The sequence below is a fragment of the Scyliorhinus torazame genome, chromosome 2 (assembly GCF_047496885.1).
Source record: "Scyliorhinus torazame isolate Kashiwa2021f chromosome 2, sScyTor2.1, whole genome shotgun sequence".
In the NCBI taxonomy this organism is placed as follows: domain Eukaryota; kingdom Metazoa; phylum Chordata; class Chondrichthyes; order Carcharhiniformes; family Scyliorhinidae; genus Scyliorhinus; species Scyliorhinus torazame.
Genome location: NC_092708.1, coordinates 275,056,492 through 275,074,101, shown reverse-complemented (window position 1 = coordinate 275,074,101; position 17,610 = coordinate 275,056,492). Strand labels below are relative to the sequence as shown.

At 51.5% G+C, this 17,610-nt stretch overlaps 1 protein-coding gene across 6 annotated transcripts in view; it reads left to right on the top strand.

Annotated features, from left to right (window-relative positions):
* Positions 1-865: 865 nt before the first annotated feature.
* The window catches only part of paplna (papilin a, proteoglycan-like sulfated glycoprotein), a 471,035-nt gene continuing 454,290 nt past the window's right edge, over positions 866-17,610 (top strand). For 3 of the 6 annotated variants that reach the window (XM_072487759.1, XM_072487751.1, XM_072487754.1), the window contains exon 1: positions 867-1,118. In XM_072487759.1, the coding sequence (XP_072343860.1) occupies positions 1,059-1,118 (60 nt within the window). In that variant the 5' untranslated portion in view covers positions 867-1,058. Of the gene's footprint in view, positions 1,119-17,610 lie in introns of all 6 variants that reach the window. The other 3 variants (XM_072487762.1, XM_072487760.1, XM_072487763.1) reach the window with 3 other exon arrangements.

Below are 17,610 nucleotides of genomic sequence, written 5' to 3'. Positions count from 1 at the left end.
CCTCGGGACCCTTTCCAAGGTCCATACCCTCCACATGATATCAGTGCTCTTTTCCATATCCCCCACATGATGTCCATGCTCTTTTTCATACCCTCCACATTATATCAGTGCTCTTTTCCATACCCTCCACATATCAGTACTCTTGCCCACATCTCCACATGATATCAGTGCTCTTTTCCGTACCCTCCACATATATCAGTGCTTTTTTCCATACCCTCCACATGTATCAGTGCTCTTTTCTATACCCTCCACGTAGGTATCAGTGTTCATTTCCACAGTCTGTAGTAGTTCAAACTGAGCTTGCTTTTGCATATGTAATTTTAAACTCTACCTCCATCCCTCTATCCTTCCCTCCCTCTCTCCACACCTCTCTATCCTCCCCTCTCTCCCCATCGTCCCCACTCACTCTCTATCCTCCCCTCTCTCTATCCTCCCCTCTGTCCCTTCCTCTATCCTCCCCATTCTCTTCATTCCTCTATCCTTCCATCTCCCTTCCACTATCCTCTCCCTTTCTCTATCCTCCCCTCTCCCTATATCCTCCCCCTCTATCTCTCCTTCCATCTTCCCTCTCTGTCCTCCCATCTATCACCCTATCTCTTCCGCTTTTCTCCTCTTCTCTATCTCTACTCCCCTCTGTCTCTGTTTGTCTATCTCTCCTTCTATCCTCTCCTCTATCTCTCACTCTCTCCTCCCCTCTCATGTCCGTCGATCTCTGCTTTCCACTCTGTCTGTTTGCCTCGCTCCCTCTATCCTCTCTCCACCGCAGCAAAACCTCAATTGGAGCGACTTCCGGTGAGAGGAGGGTAGAAAGCGACCGCATCACCCGAACTCCAGAAAGCGCCTTCCGCTGGACCGTATAACCGGGAGCTCCCTCCGCCAACAGCAGGGCGGCTCAGTCAGCCCCAGGACAGGAGGCACAGCGCAGTGTGTATGGGGCAGTGAGGCTCACATCAAGCTGCAAGTGTATGTGTGAAACTTTCCTTGCTCTCTGCCAATGCACCAGGATCAGTTTGTGCAGATTCTGTGTATTTCTCCTTCTCAGCCAGCTCTGAGAGATAATGAAGGTTTCACTGTCTCTGGTTACTGTCCAGATATTGGCATTAATATCAGTCTCCTCTGTAAGTATTATCTTTGTATTAAAAATGTGTGTAATGTTAACTTGTTTACTCCAAATCAGCGCCATTCTTGTTATTTCAAGTGAGGACCTTGAGAGAGAGAAGTTGTAAGATTGTAAATGGAATGTCATTTCTACAAACTTGTTTGCAATGAGGAGATAAGGAAGACAATGAAAATATTGTAAATGATTGAATGTAGTCTATTTTAGATTTTACCTGAAGAGATTACTCTGTGTATGGATCATGCCTGAAGGTGTCTTTAGAAATGATTCTAGCTATTGAGTTGTGTTTGCAAAGTCAGATTTTGATTTTCCTGTAGTTTCACAAATTGTAAAGGACTCAGTGCTGGGACTAGTGGAAGATGTGAGAGATCCACCAGTGTTTATTCCCTGCACACACTTACCAGCTGTGTGGTTAATGCCCAACTTTTGTGGTTTGAAACTCACCCACATCGCCATTGTGCATCAGTCTTTAAGCAAACATTTGTTCCTGTGTTTTTGATTGAGTAAATTTAAGAGGGACACTGGCAGGGTGGAGATGGAACTGGTCAAGGAACAGAGAGTAGAGGTGGACAGTTGTTTTGGGACTGGAGGAGAGTGTGCAGAGATGTTAGTGTGCAGAGATGTTAGGAACACTGCTGTTTGATAAATATTATAAATATTAATAACAATTCTGTGACACCAACCTTTGGGATGCTAATACAACACAAGGCACTTCTCGGGAGCATTATAAGACAAAATGGAACACTGAGCCATTTAAGAGATGTTAGGTCAGATGTTAAATCAAAGAAGTAGATTTTTAAGCACTATTATAGTGGGGAAAAGTGTGGAAGAGAAGCAGTGAGATTTAGGGAGAGAATGCCAGAGCTTGGGAACTTGGCAGCTGAAGGCGGCCGTCAGTAGTGTAGTGGGGTTTCTCAAAGAGTCCAGAATTAGATTAATGTACATAACTCAGTTATTTAATATAGACAAATGTGAAGTGATACATTTTGGTAGGAGTAAGTAAAGTAAAGTCGCCATAGCCTACTTATTGCCACAAGTAGGCTTCAAATGAAGTTACTGTGAAAAGCCACATTCCGGCGCCTGTTCGGGGAGGCTGGTACGGGTATGAGGAGAAGCAATATAAACTAAGTATAAAATCTAAAAGGGAATTCTGGAACAGAGGGCGCGATTCTCCACTCCCGCGCCGGTTGGGAGAATCGCCTGGGCCACCAAAATTTCCCAGGACGCTGGTCCAACGCCCTCCCGCGATTCTCCCAAGCGGCAGGAACGGCCCGGTCGAGTTTTGCAGGCCACAGGCTGGAGAATCGCCGGACACCCAAAATGGCGATTCTCCGGCACCCCTGCTATTCTCAGGCCCGGATGGGCCGAGCGGCCAGGCCAAAACGGCGGGTTCCCCCCGGCGCCGTCCACACCTGGTCGCTGCCATCGTGAGCGGTGCGTGAACGCTGGGGGGAGCGGCCTGTGGGGGGGCGAGGGGGGATCCTGCACCGGGCTTCACCTGGAATGTGGGGTGGCCCGCGATCAGTGCCCACCGATCGTCGGGCTGTCCTCTCTGAAGGAGGACCTCCTTCTGCGGCCCCGCAAGATCCGTCCGCCATCTTCTTGCGGGGCGGACTTCGAGAGGACGGCAACCACGCATGCGCGGGCGACAGGCCTGGCACGTGTAGATGACGCGGCCCCGATCCTGGCCCATTGTCAGGGCCTGAATCGGTCGGAACCAGGGCCGTTTTGCGCCGTCGTGAAGGGCCAGCACCCAGGCCCACGCTGCCCAGCCCACTCCGCGATCTGCAGCGACTGCGGGAACAAAGGGCACTTTGCGAGGGTCTGCCTGGCCAGACGCAGGGGCCAGAAAAACAAAGAACAGCCGTCCCGAAAATCAGGCTCTCGGGCCCGCAGGCCTCGCAATGCTGCTGCGCACCGACCCGACACGCCCTCTTCTGACGCGTCATCAGCCTCGTGCGAATCATGGGAGCAGCCATTTTGTCGGCGGCCATCTTCTCGACCCGACACGCGCAGCCGGCGGCGGCGGCCATTTTGCGAGTCCGACTCGGCTGACGACTCCGACTACCCGCGACTAGGTGCGATCACCCTCGATCAAACTCGGCCAAAACACCTGCAGAACGCCATGATGCAGGTTCAGGTCAACGGGCACGACACTGCATGCCTCTTCGACTCCGGGAGCACGGAGAGCTTTATCCACCCTGAAACGGTAAGGCGCTGCTCCCTACGCACCCATCCCACATCCCAAACCATAGCCCTTGCATTTGGGTCCCACTCGGTACAAATCACGGGGTACTGTATTGCGGATCTCTCGATCCAGGGTGCCAAATACACCAGTATCAAATTTTATATCCTCCCTCACCTGTGTGCCCCCCTGCTGCTCGGACTGGATTTCCAGTGCAGCCACCGAAGCCTGACACTGAAGTTCGGCGGACCCTTGTCCCCCCTCACGGTGTGCTGCCTTGCGACACTGAAAGTCGCACTCCCCTCGCTATTCGCTAACCTCACTCCTGACTGTAAGCCCGTCGCCACCAGGAGCCGGCGCTACAGTGCCCAAGATATGGCTTTTATCAAGTCAGAGGTCCAGCGTTTACTGGGAGAGGGGGCCATCGAGGCTAGCAACAGCCCTTGGAGAGCGCAAGTGGTGGTAGTCCGGTCCGGGGAGAAGAAACGGATGGTCGTGGATTATAGCCAGACCATAAACCGATTCACGCAGCTTGATGCGTACCCCCTTCCTTGCATCGCGGAAATGGTAAATCGGATTGTCCAATACCGAGTCTTTTCCACGGTCAACCTCAAATCTGCCTACCACCAGCTCCCCATCCGACCAAAAGACCGCCCCTATACTGCCTGCGAAGCAGCCGGCCGGCTCTTCCACTTCCTCAGGGTCCCCTTTGGTGTCACAAAATGGGGTCTCCGCCTTTCAAAGGGCGATGGACCAAATGGTGGACCAGTACGGTTTGCGGGCTACATACCCATACTTGGACAATGTCACCATCTGCGGCCATGATCAGCAGGACCATGACACTATCCTCAAAAAGTTCCTCCAGACCGCCCGAGCCCTTAACCTGACCTATAACGAGGGCAAATGCATTTTCCACACCAGTGGCCATCCTCAGCTATGTCGTGGAAGACGGGGTCCTGGGTCCCGACCCCGACCGCATGCGCCCCCTTAAGGAACTCCCCCCCCCCCCCCCCCCCCCCCCCCCGCAGCCTCAAGGCCCTCCCCCCCGCAGCCTCAAGGCCCTCAAACGGTTCTTGGGGCTTTTCTCCTATTACGCCCAGTGGGTCCCCAAGTATGCGGACAAAGCCCGCCCACTCCTAAAGACCACCACTTTTCCCCTCTCGGCTGAGGCTCAATTGGCCTTCAACCGCATCAAGGTCGACATCATCAAGGCCGCCATGCGCGGTGGATGAAACCATCCCTTTCCAGGTAGAGAGCGATGCATCAGACATCGCCCTGGCTGCTACCCTCAATCAGGCAGGCAGACCAGTAGCGTTCTTCTCCCGAACCCTCACCGCCTCCGAGATTCGACACTCTGCAGTCGAAAAGGAGGCACAAGCCATTGTGGAGGCTGTACGGCGCTGGAGACACTACCTAGCCGGTAGGAGGTTTACCCTCGTCACCGACCAACGGTCGGTCGCCTATATGTTCGATAACATGCAACGGGGCAAAATAAAAAACGATAAAATTTTGAGGTGGAGGATCGAACTCTCCACCTACTCGTACGATATCAAGTATCGTCCAGGGGAGCTCAACGAGCCCCCAGATGCCCTGTCCCGCGGCACATGCGCCAACACGCAGGAGGGCCGCCTGCAAGCCATCCACAATGACCTCTGCCACCCGGGGGTTACCCGGCTCATCCATTTCATCAAGTCCCGCAACCTACCATACACGACCAAGGAGGTCAAGGCCATGATCAGGGCCTGCCAAGTATGTGCGGAGTGCAAACCGCATTTCTACCGGCCAGACAAGGTTTGGCTCGTGAAGGCCTCGGGCCCCTTTGAGCGACTGAGCGTGGACTTCAAGGGGCCCCTCCCGTCCATCAACCGTTATGCCTATTTCCTCACCGTGATCGATGAGTTCTCCCGTTTCCCATTCGCCATTCCCTGCCCCGACATGACCTCAGCCACGGTGATTAAGGCACTGCACTGCATCTTCACCCTGTTCGGCTTCCCCGCTTATATCCACAGCGACCGGGGTACATCGTTCATGAGCGATGAACTGCGTCAGTATCTGCTCAGCAAAGGCATCGCTTCGAGCAGAACGACCAGTTATAACCCGCGGGGAAACGGGCAGGTGGAGAGGGAGAACGCAACAGTGTGGAAGGCTGTCCTTCTGGCCCTGCGGTCGAGAAATCTCCCAACCACCCGCTGACAGGAGGTCCTACCCGATGCCCTACACTCCATTAGGTCACTCCTCTGCACGGCCACGAATGAGACCCCTCACAACCGATTGTTTCTCTTCCCCAGGAAGTCTACCTCCGGGGTCTCGCTTCCACCTTGGCTGATGGCTCCGGGACCTGTTCTTCTCCGGAGGCACCTGAGGAGCCATAAAACGGACCCCCTAGTTGAAAAGGTCCGACTGCTCCACGCCAACCCCAGTTACGCCTACGTGGAGTACTCCGACGGCAGGCAAGATACGGTTTCCCTCCGGGATCTGGCACCCGCTGGATCCTCCACCATAGACGCCCCTTCCCGCGCTGCTCCCCTGTAGGACCTGTCGGCCCCTACTGTGCTACCCCCGGCCCTGCCTAGTTCCCCTGCCCCGACCCGGATCGAAGCTCCGACCGCTGTGCTCCCGGATGTGCCCTCAACCGGGACATCCGTGCCCGCCGCACCACCGCCCGAATTGAGGAGGTCAAGGAGGACGATCCGGCCACTGAGACGGATGGACCTATGATGGCACTTCTCCCCCGCCGGACTCCTTTTCAAACAGGGGGTGAATGTGATGAACGGTTACTGCCTTATCATCATGTAAGGTGATGTCCCCTTTAAGACCGGGCTTGTAACCCTGGGGACTCCGCCTCTGGCTCCGCCCATCTGGGAGCCATACATAAGGGCTGCCTCATGGTCTGTAACAGTCAGCTCTCGTCTCTAGCTCTAGCATAGTTATTAGTCTAATAAAGCCTTCTTTACAGTTTAATCTCTAAGTGTCATTATTGAGGTTACCTCACCATGAAAGAATAAAAAAATCACGAGCACAGGTGAAAGGATCAAAAGAGGAGAAAGCAACAAATAATGTTTCCAGTTGGCTGATACACTGTCAAAGGAGACCTGTTTACAGTGTGATTTTGGATTGACGAGGTTGATAGGAGCCAGCACTGATGTAGCAGAAAAGCTTGAAGAATTTTGTGGACTGACTGCCTGATCAGTGCCAGCTGATTGACATGTTATTGAAGGTTATTCAGAATTTCAGAGACTTTGGCCAGAATCTTCTGAGGATTGGCAATTGCCGTCGGATTGCCACTCAATTCCTGTTTACTTATCCTTGCTCCATGGTCAGGAAGATAGTCTGTGGGGTGTCAGTGGTTTTAATCCTTTTCATTTTTACTGGGTAACTATTCTGCTAAGTCGGAACCATCCGAAGGCTCCGCCGCTGGTTTCGGAGGGTTCCAGACATAGGGGAATTGCCATTTGGCCCATCGAGTCTGCACCGACCCTCCGAAAGGGCACCCTACGTAGGCCCACTCACCCGCCAATCGCCATAGACCCCACCTCACCTGTACATCTTTTGGACACTAAGGGGCAATTTAACACGGCCACTCCACTTAACCTGCACATCTTTGGACTGTGTGAGGAAACTTGGAGGAAACCCATGCAGACACGGGGAGAATAAAAGTAAATTACTGTGGATGCTGGAATCTGAAACAAAAACAGAAAACACTGGACAATCTCAGCAGGTCTGACAGCATCTGTGGAGAGAGAGAAGGAAGCTAACATTTCGAGTCTGGATGACTTTTTTTAAAGAATCACAGGGAGAAAGTGCAAACTCCACACAGACAGTCACCCAAGGCTGGAATTGAACCTGGGTCCCTGGCGGAGGCAGCAGTGCTAACTGCCTGTGCTGCCCCAAAGTGAGGAAGAACATTCTTTCACAGTGACTCGTAATGACCTGGAACTCGCTGCCCTGAGGGTGGTGGAATCGGGGACAGTGAATGATTTCAAAAGCAAACAGAATTGACATGCGAGGGAAATAAACTTTCAGCGCTGTTGGGGAAATAGGACTAAAGTCAGGGTCGCGACCTGCGGGTGGATCGCGGCTGGGTGTCGGGAGGGTCACGGGGCCATCGGTTGCAATTTTCTTGATCACTGAAAGAAGTGCCCAACTCCTGCGACTGGCTTTTAAAAATGCCGTCCGTAACTGGCTTTCAGAATGCTGGCCATCCCGCACATGTGTGCCCTCTCGGTAGTGCGCAGGCCCGAAGCCCAGCGAGGCAGACTGCCTCCCCCGGACGTCAGTATGCTGACCCAGGAGCAGGTTCTTTTTAAAAATCGATGGAGTCTCCTCTCCATCAGCGGCGGCAGAGAGCTGGTCACGTGCCCTGTACACTAACGTCACGTGCTCTGGGTGCAAGAGAGATTCCTCCATTTTGTAGCTGCCAGACTTGCTCGTGTGAGCTCCAGGGCCTCTGGTGAACAACCCATGAAGAAGCTGAAACTGGGAACAAAGCAGCATAAAAATGATTACTTGAGGTATGGGTTTACTAATTGTGCCACTGCAAATCAGGATGTAACGTTTGTGTGTGTTATATGTAGGGAAGTACTGGCGGATGAAAGATTAAAACCCTTCACTTCAAAGGCATTTCAAGATTAAGCATGGCGAGTTTGAGGACAAACCTCTGTGGTATTATCAGGTATTGCGGTACCTAAGAGGCTGATGACCATTGGTTAAACCTAGGAGTTTACCATTGGCTGTTGATACGTAGCTCCGCCGTGACAGGCGGAGTATAAGAACCGGTGCCGTCCCAGCAGCCTTCACTTTCTGTACCGAAGCTGCTGGGGAACAAGTTCTAGTCAATTAAAGCCTTCAGTTATGAAATCACTTCGTCTTGAGTGTAATTGATCGTGCATCAATTTAATCTACTAGAACTTAAGCTGGAAGGATGGATCTCCGAATCAAACCCGAGTGCCTATAACTCTGCCCCCACGCGGCGAACTCGGCTGCAATATTTAAACACTGTCTGGCGTGCTTTAAAGGCACTTCGAGACAGCCGGAGGCACCCCCTCAGAAGGACAGAAAATGCATCTCCTGCGCACAAGGGTCAGCCCTGGGATCTACACCCTTATCAAGGAGGCGGAGGACTATGATGCCGCGATCGAACTGTTAAAAGGACATTATATCTGCCCTGTAAATCAGGTCTACGCACATCACCTGCTTGCAACTAGACGGCAAAGCCCCGGGGAATCGTTAGAGGATTTCTACCGGGCGCTACTGGTGCTGGGCCGAAACTGTGGCTGCCCGCAAGTTTCGGGGAGCAAGCACATGGAACTTTTAATCAGGGATGCCTTCGTAGCAGGTATGAGCTCCTCAGTGATCCGCCAAAGACTCCTAGAAAAGGACACCCTGGGAGTTGGAGAGGCACGGGCCCTGGCAGGGTCCATGGACGTAGCCTCCCAAAACGCGCAGTCCTATGCGCCCGACCGCGCGGCGGCCTCCTGGGATGTGTGGCACCGCGCAGCGGCAGCCCCACCGACCTTCCCCCTGACCCTGCAGGCCTGCGCGGCGAGACGGCCCACTAACGCCACCAGGCCCCACTGTTTCTTCTGCGGGCAGGCGAATCATCCCCGCCCGCGCTGCCCGGCCCCCACCGCCACCTGCAAAGGGTGCGGCAAGAAGGGCCACTTTGTGGGGGTCTGCCAGGCCCGCATCGTGGCCGCGGTCTCCAGCGACTCCGGACCGCCGCGGCAACCCCCCCTTCAAGCCCCGACCGGCCAGCGCTCACCGCCACCCTCCTATCCTAGGGCCACGTGCGACCCACGGGCGCGGCCATCTTGCCCCCCGGATACCATGCTGGACGCCGCCATTTTGTCCATCCCTGCCGTCATCTTGTCCATCCCCGGCCACCATGTGCGACCCATGGGAGACGCCATCTTGGATGGGGCCCCAGGCCCCCAGCACGGCCGACTACACGCTGCCCGATCAGAACTCGCAACTGCTTCATCTGGCCTCGGTGACACTGGACCAAAGTCGACCTCGGACACTCGCAACAGCAACAACGACGGTCTTCATCAACGGCCACGAGACGTCTTGCCTGATTGACTCTGGGAGCACGGAAAGCTTTGTTCACCCCGACACGGTAAGGCGCTGTTCACTTGTTACCCACCCTGTAAACCAAAGGATCTCCCTGGCCTCCGGGTCACACTCGGTGGAGATAAAGGGGTTTTGCCTAGCGAACCTCAATGTCCAAGGCAGGAGATTCAACAATTTCCGCCTGTATATCCTGCCGCACCTCTGCGCGGCTACCCAATGGGGTTGGACTTCCAATGTAACTTGCAAAGCCTGACCTTTAAATTCGGCGGCCCTTACTGTCTGCGGCCTTGCGACCCTTAAGGTCGACCCGCCTTCCCTGTTTGTGAACCTCACCCCGGATTGCAAACCTGTTGCCACCAGGAGCAGGCGGTACAGCGCCCAGGACCGGACCTTCATCAGGTCAGAGGTCCAAAGACTGCTGAGGGAAGGAGTCATCGAAGCGAGCAACAGTCCCTGGAGAGCTCAAGTAGTGGTGGTAAAGACCGGGGAGAAACATAGGATGGTCATTGACTACAGTCAGACCATCAACAGGTTTACGCAGCTGGACGCGTACCCTCTCCCCGTATAGCCAACCTGGTAAACAGGATCGCGCAATACAAGGTCTTCTCCACGGTGGATCTCAAGTCCGCCTACCACCAGCTACCCCTCCGTAATAGTGACCGCAAGTACACTGCCTTCGAAGCAGATAGGCGGCTCTATCAATTTTTAAGAGTTTCCTTTGGTGTCACTAATGGGGTCTCGGTCTTCCAGCGAGAGATGGACCGAATGGTTGACCGTTACGGCTTATGTGCAACGTTCCCGTATCTGGATAACGTCACCATCTGCGGCCATGACCAGCAGGACCACAACACCAACCTCCGCAAATTTCTCCAGACCGCGGAAATCCTTAACGTACAATAAGGATAAATGCGTATTTAGCACCGACCGTCTAGCCATTCTAGGCTACGTAGTGCGAAATGGAGTTATAGGCCCCGACCCTGAGCGCATGCTCAGGAAGTCCTCCTCCGGGACCTCGCTCCCAACCTGGCTAGCGACACCCGGACCCATCCTGCTTCGGAAGCACGTGCGGGCGCACAAGTCGGACCCGTTGGTCGAGAGGGTTCACCTGCTGCACGCTAACCCCCAGTACGCCTAAGTGGCGTTCCCTGACGGCCAGCAAGATGGGGTCTCCCTACGGGACCTGGTGCTCGCTGGAACCCCTCGCGCACCCGAACCATTACCCCCCCCCCCAGCACCTCACTGGAGGGTCAGTACTCCCGCCGCTCCTGCCTAGGCCCGCCCACCCACCGTCGCCCCCTACAGGTGCCCCCCCCCCCGTGTCAACCGTTTGCCCCAACAGCGCCGCCTAGGGGTGACAAAGCTGCCAGGGAGGCCAAAATCACGCTCCTGGAGTCGTAACCACCTGGACCCCCACCAGAATCACCACCGAAGCCCAGACAATCCAGAAGGACGACCAGGCCACCCGATCGGCTGATTGCTTCGCTGTGACTTTAACCGTGAACGAACACTTTGTAAATATTCTCGACAGCCCTGTAAGGAGGTATCACACCATGTTAAAGGCGACTGTTACCACTGGCCACCACCCCTGCCGGACTCTTTTTTAACAGGGGGTGAATGTGGTATCAGGTATTGCGGTACCTAAGAGGCTGATGACCATTGGTTAAACCTAGGAGTTTACCATTGGCTGTTGATACGTAGCTCCGCCCTGACAGGCGGAGTATAAGAACCGGTGCCATCCCAGCAGCCTTCACTTTCTGTACCGAAGCTGCTGGGGAACAAGTTCTAGTCGATTAAAGCCTTCAGTTATGGAATCACTTCGTCTTGAGTGTAATTGATCGCGCATCAACCTCTTAATTTTTTTCAAAGAATGTAGTGAGATATTAAATCATCAATTTTGAATAACAAAGCAAGTGAGATTATGAGGATCAAGTGGGCTCACCTGTCACATTAAAAGTAAGCGAAAATGGTGGGTCGTGAAGTTCACGGAATTTGGGTGGCGTGGGTCACGAAGGTCGGCCGGCGTGGGTCCTGAAGGATGGCTGGTTAGTAAAAATGGGTCTCGGACAAAAAAGTTTGAAAAACACTGCTTTACAGAGAGCTGACATTAAAACGATGGGCCAAAGAGCCTCCTACTGTGCTTAATGACTGCATGACTATGATTTGAAAGACACTTTGGAAAAGCAAGCCTTTATTAAGCTGGTTAATGAGTGCATTAAAATCCAGCACAGATATTGTCAGTGAACAGCTGCCATCTGAGGAGTTATAAATCTCTTACTACTTCAAAAAGCACTCAGCAATTGGAAAATCTTTCTTTTTACTCTCCTCAGATCCGCTAATTGCTTGTGAAGTTGATATGTTAAAATTTACTATTTTTGACAAGATCACCTTCAGCTGTAAGAGAAAACTTAACTTGCGTATGACATTCGGATTTTACTCGTAAAACTCTGAAATGAAGTCTGAGTTGTATGTTTAACAATTTCAGCATTCAAATGCAGTGTTCATTCTCTAGAAGCAGACTTCTGTCACAAACTGTCCCAATTTTCCTTTTGCTGAGTGCTAGTTTAGCATCGCCTCGTTCAACTCCCTTTTGAGGTAGAATTTTACGTCTGACTGGCAGACAGCCCATCCAGATCTGCCTCACTTAAGGTGCGTAACCATTGGATCAGGGATTTTCATTTGAACTGTGCGGACGGAGTGAAATGCTTCAGCTCTTTGTTGCTGGTTTCTGAGCTGTTTTCATATGAACATTACTGATGAAGCTGGTTTTGGGTGGGTCTTCCTAGATTTTTTTAATAGTTGCCTTAGTTCCAAGCACATTCCATTGCCCAGTAAAGGCATTGAATGTCTCATGGTTTTTTTTCGAGAACTGGATTGTTGCAGTGATGAAGCAGGGTATATCTAGAAAACAATGCACAGTAAGAAATGATGTGTAAATTCACCGCTAATTTTAGTTGTACAATACCTAGTTTTTCAGGAAACAATTTCAGTTGCTTGATACCTGTGGCTGCAATACAGTAATGGCCATCTTAGTATTTGCTAACTGCACAAACTGGCAAAGGTTTGATACATTCCGCAATTTGATAGTTAGAGGATTCGTTACAGTTTGAATAAAACTTGTCCCCCTCAAAATGTAAAATAGTTTTTTTAAAAAGAGAAGTGATTGATGCATTTTGCTCATTGTCAGCTATGGCTCAGCGTGCATCAATTTTCGCTCTAATTTAGAAGGTCATGGGTTCAAGTCCCACTTCCCAGAGAAATTGAATCCAAAATCCGGCTCTCGAGTGCAGTACTGAGGGAACACTGGGCCAAATTGTCTGCTATTCATTATGAGAACTTAAATAGGGAGATGTGGGTCAGGATCTTGCGGAGGTCCCGACACACACACACACTGAAATTGTCCAGGAAGTATAAATGTCCAAGGCAGACCCTCCGTGGATGTCTCCCGACACTGATCTCCGTGTTAGAGAGTTGGGGGGGCCAGATGTGCAGGATATACCTGGATATTTACCCATCAATGCTTCATTGGTTAATCTGGTCTAACTCTGTGATTAGCTAGTGTAACAGATCTGAACCCAACAATCAACAACCCTACACTCATCGGCCCCCCACCCCCCGACCCAACTAGACAAATCCCTCCAATGGACTAACCATCTTACCACTCTCACTCACTCACTCCTCACTCATACTCTCACTCCTCACTCACTCAATGACGTCCTCACTCACTCGCACTCCTCCCTTACTCTCATTCATTCCTCACGTACTCACTCACCTACTCATTCATGAACTGTGGGGGTATGAGGGGCAAAGATTGCAGGAGTCCTTGTGTACGTACTTTGTCTTTGTTGATCTTCATTTGCTTGTGTTGGTGGGTTCAGCGTAAAATGATTCCAGTTGGATCTTTTTGCTTACAAATAGGCTCTGGCCTGGACAAAGTTGTTGTGTTTCAGTGAAGGTGCTCGTCTCACTCAAATGGTCAATAAATATTGGTTCTCTCCTCTTGTGGTGAGTATCAGAATGAAAGGAGGATTCAGGGCGCAGACCAATCCTGTTAGCCACACTTAACAGCAAAATGTGGGAACTCTGGGTGTAGTCACCATCCTGAGCTGAAAGTCACCATCCTGAGCCCAAAGATGTCAAGGCTTGGTGTAGTGCCCCAATGATAGCACCTAACTCACAATGCCAGTCACAAGTTGGAGTCCTGACTCCTCTAGTGACTTGACGAGCAGCAGACACAACACAGCTATGCATTTCTATAGTTCCATTTCTATAGTCCAACACGACAAGGTGTTTCACAGGAAGATTCTCAAGTAGAAACTGGCATGAGACAAAAAAGGAGATAATATACCACTTGGTCAAAGAGGTATTAAGGTGGACTTTGAAGGAAGATAAAATTAGAGAGACCGAAAGGTTGCAGGAAGGATTTTCACAGCTTGGAACCAAGAGGTTGCGGGAAGGATTTTCACAGCTTGGAACCAATGTGAATCAGCAAACACATCAGGAATCTAACCAAAGGGTTTTTCCACATGACTCCATTTAATAATTTAAACTGGTCCATCGGGACCAACAAATGTAGCTTTTACCCAGCTTTATTGACAGCCTTGTCGGGCAAGACTTTTAATCTGTCAGAGCGAGACTAAGCTCGTGAAGGATTGGGTGCTATCATTGGGGCACTACACCAAGCCTAAACATTTTTGGACTCAGGATGGGACTATACCCAGAGTTCCCACAACTTGCTGTTAACATAGAATATAAATCGAACCTACAGTGCAGAAGGAGGCCATTTGGCTCATCGAGTCTGCACCGACCCACTTAAGCCCTCACTTCCACCCTATCCCCGTAACCCAATGGTCCCAACCTAACCTTTTTGGACACTAAGGGCAATTTATCATGACCAATCCACCTAACCTGCACATCTTTGGACTGTGGGAGGAAATCAGAGCACCCGGAGGAAACCCACGCAGACACTGGGAGAACGTGCAGACTCCGCACAGTGACCCAGCGGGGAATCAAACCTGGGACCCTGGTGCTGTGAAGCCACAGTGCTAACCACTTGTGCTACCGTACCGCCCCAAAGTGTGGGTATCAGCTGGGATCAGGACTGGGCTGTTATCTGAATCCTGGGTATTCCTGTTACTCATTAATCCATACCCCAGAAAGAGGCAAAGCTCAAAAGAAGAGTCACACAAACTTAACACTAACTCTGTTTCTCTCTCCCCAGATATTACCAGACCTGCTGAGTTTTCCCAGCATTTTCTGTTTTTATCCCAGTAAGTTATTGGTGAGGCATGGGGGTAATAGCTTCAATGTTTTAGCAATAACAGCCAACTTGCTATTTGCTATAATTGTTATATTATCCAAAACTCTAGCTATCTAATTGTGTTTTATATTGCGATGACCTGTTGTATACTCAGCTGGGGTTAGGGATGTATGGTTGGAGAAGGGAGATGTAGTAAACTGTTTGTATTGTAGCATGTGCTCGCTATTCCTGCTCTGTGATCGCCCATACTCTCTCTATATCAGTTCTGTACTTGCCCGTGCTCTCTATTCCTGCTCTGTGATCACCCGCACTCTCTATAATCCATATCACAGCTTGGAACCAATGTGAATCAGCAAACACATCAGGAATCTAACCAAAGGGTTTTTCCACATGACTCCATTTAATAATGTCATCTAATAATGTCCTGTACTTGCCTGTGCTTGCTATTCCTGTTCTGTGATCGCCCATACTCTCTATATCGGTCCTGTACTTGCCCGTGCTCTCTATTCCTGCTCTGTGATCACCCACGCTCTCTATACCTGTCCTGTACTTGCCTGTGCTCTTTATTCCTGCTCTGTGATCGCCCGCGCTCTTTATTCCTGCTCTGTGATCGCCCGCGCTCTCTATTCCTGCTCTGTGATCGCCTGCGCTATCTATGCCAGTTCTGTGATGGCCTGCATTCTCTATACCTATCCTGCACTCGCCCATGCTCTCTATGCCTGCTCTGTAATCATCACTGCTCTCTATGCCTGCTTTGTTCTCTATACCTCTTAATTGCCCGTGCGCTCTATTCCTGTCCTGTAATCACCCGTGCTCTCTATTACTGTCCTGTAATCGCCCGTGTTCTCTATTCCTGTCCTGTAATCGCCCGTGCTCTCTATTCCTGCCCTGTAATTGCCCGCGCTCTCTTTCTGTCCTGTAACCGCCCACGCTCTCTTTCTGTCCTGTAACCGCCTCTGCTCTCTATTCCTGTCCTGTAATGGCCTGTGCTCTCTATTCCTATCCTGTAATCACCTATTCCTGTCCTGTAATCGCCCGTGTTCTCTATTCCTGTCCTGTAATCGCCTGTGCTTTCCATTCCCATCTAATAATCACCTGTGCCTTCTCTATTAGATATCGGGTAGGTAATCTCTCACATGTAGGCTGCCATCATCCTAGCTTCATAGAATTTACAGTGCAGAAGGAGGCCATTCGGCCCATCGAGTCTGCACCGGCTCTTGGAAAGAGCACCGTACTCAAGGTCAACACCTCCACCCTATCCCCATAACCCACTAACCCCACCCAACACTAAGGGCAATTTTGGACACTAAGGGCAATTTATCATGGCCAATCCACCTAACCTGCACATCTTTGGACTGTGGGAGGAAACCAGAGCACCCGGAGGAAACCCACACACACACGGGGAGGGTGTGCAGACTCCGCACAGACAGTGACCCAAGCTGGTATCGAACCTGGGACCCTGGAGCTGTGAAGCAATTGTGCTATCCACAATGCTACCGTGCTGCCCATGCTTCTTCGCTTATTCGTATTGATACAATTTATGGTTTGTGGATTGGTTAGAAACTACAATAAAATAAGACCTTTTTTCTGCACTGAACAATGAATGTTTATAGATATGGGGATAATGCGTGTTATAATCTTCGAGCTGTTACAAACTGCTCTCATTTCTCCAGATCTGAAGCCTTTGATTAGAAAACTTCCCGCTACCTGTTCTCTTTAATTATAGTTTGGCAATGTGCCGAAACCTTGAGACTGTATTTACTAGTCTGTTCATATAAAGTATAATCCACCCTGAGCTGAAATAATGGTCAGAATCGACAGTCGCATTGAGACCTGTAAATACTGATATCCTGTGTTAATCCAATCTATGGTGACACAGTGGTTAGCACTGCTGCTTCACAGCACTGGGACCCGGGTTCAACTCCGGCCTTGGGCGACTGTTTGCACTTTCTTCCAGTATCTGCATGGGTTTCCTCCGGGTGCTCCGGTTTCCTCCCACAGTCAAAAGATGTGCAAGTTAGATGGATATGGCGATAGGCCGGCAGATTGGGCGTAGGTAATATTGGCCATGATCAATGTGCGGGTTACGGGGTAGGGTAGTGTGGTGGTATGGATTAGGGGTAATACGGTACACCATGAATGCCGAGGGGCTATTGGAGGACAGATGCTGGGTCCCGATTGGACCTGCCGCCTACTGGGCTCCACCCAGATAGGCGGGGGATAAGAACCCGTTTTACTCGCCGCAGCTGCATTCTGTGACTGAGCTGCTGGGGATCAAGTCTGAACAAGTCTGCTCAATAAAGCCTCGATTGAAGTTCTCTACGTCTCGCCTTGTGTGTGATCGATGGTGGTACAATTTATTGAGCAGACTTAAAAAGGAATATGGAGCTCCGGATCGCCCCGGAGTGCCTGCAAATCGGCCCCCAAGCAGCTAACGCAACATCGGCATTTAAACACTGGCTGGCGTGCTTTGGGGGGTACCTCCGAACGGCCCCCGGCAGACCAACGGAAGACCAGAAGGTGCAGGTCCTGCATTCCAGAGTGAGTCCCGAAATCTACGCTCTCATCGAGGACGCGGAAGAATTCCCAGCGGCGATCAACTTGCTGAAACAGACCTACATTAGGCCCGTCAACCAGGTCTACGCACGCTACCAGCTCGCGACGAGATGACAAATCCCCGGGAAATCGCTGGACGAATTCCTCAATGCGCTGACGATCCTGGGAAGAAACTGCGACTGCCCAGCGGTAACGGCGAATGAACATACGGACCTCCTGATCAGAGACGCTTACGTAGCAGGTTTGGCATCGTCGCAAATTCACCAGAGACTTTTAGAGAAAGACTCTCTCGGACTCACAGAGGTACGGGCCCTTGCAGCCTCCCTCGATGTGGCCTCCCAAAACACCCGCGCCTATGCGGTCGGCACTACAGCCCCTTGGGCTCCGTGGACCCCCGCCGCGACCGTCCCCCCGGCACCCCTACTC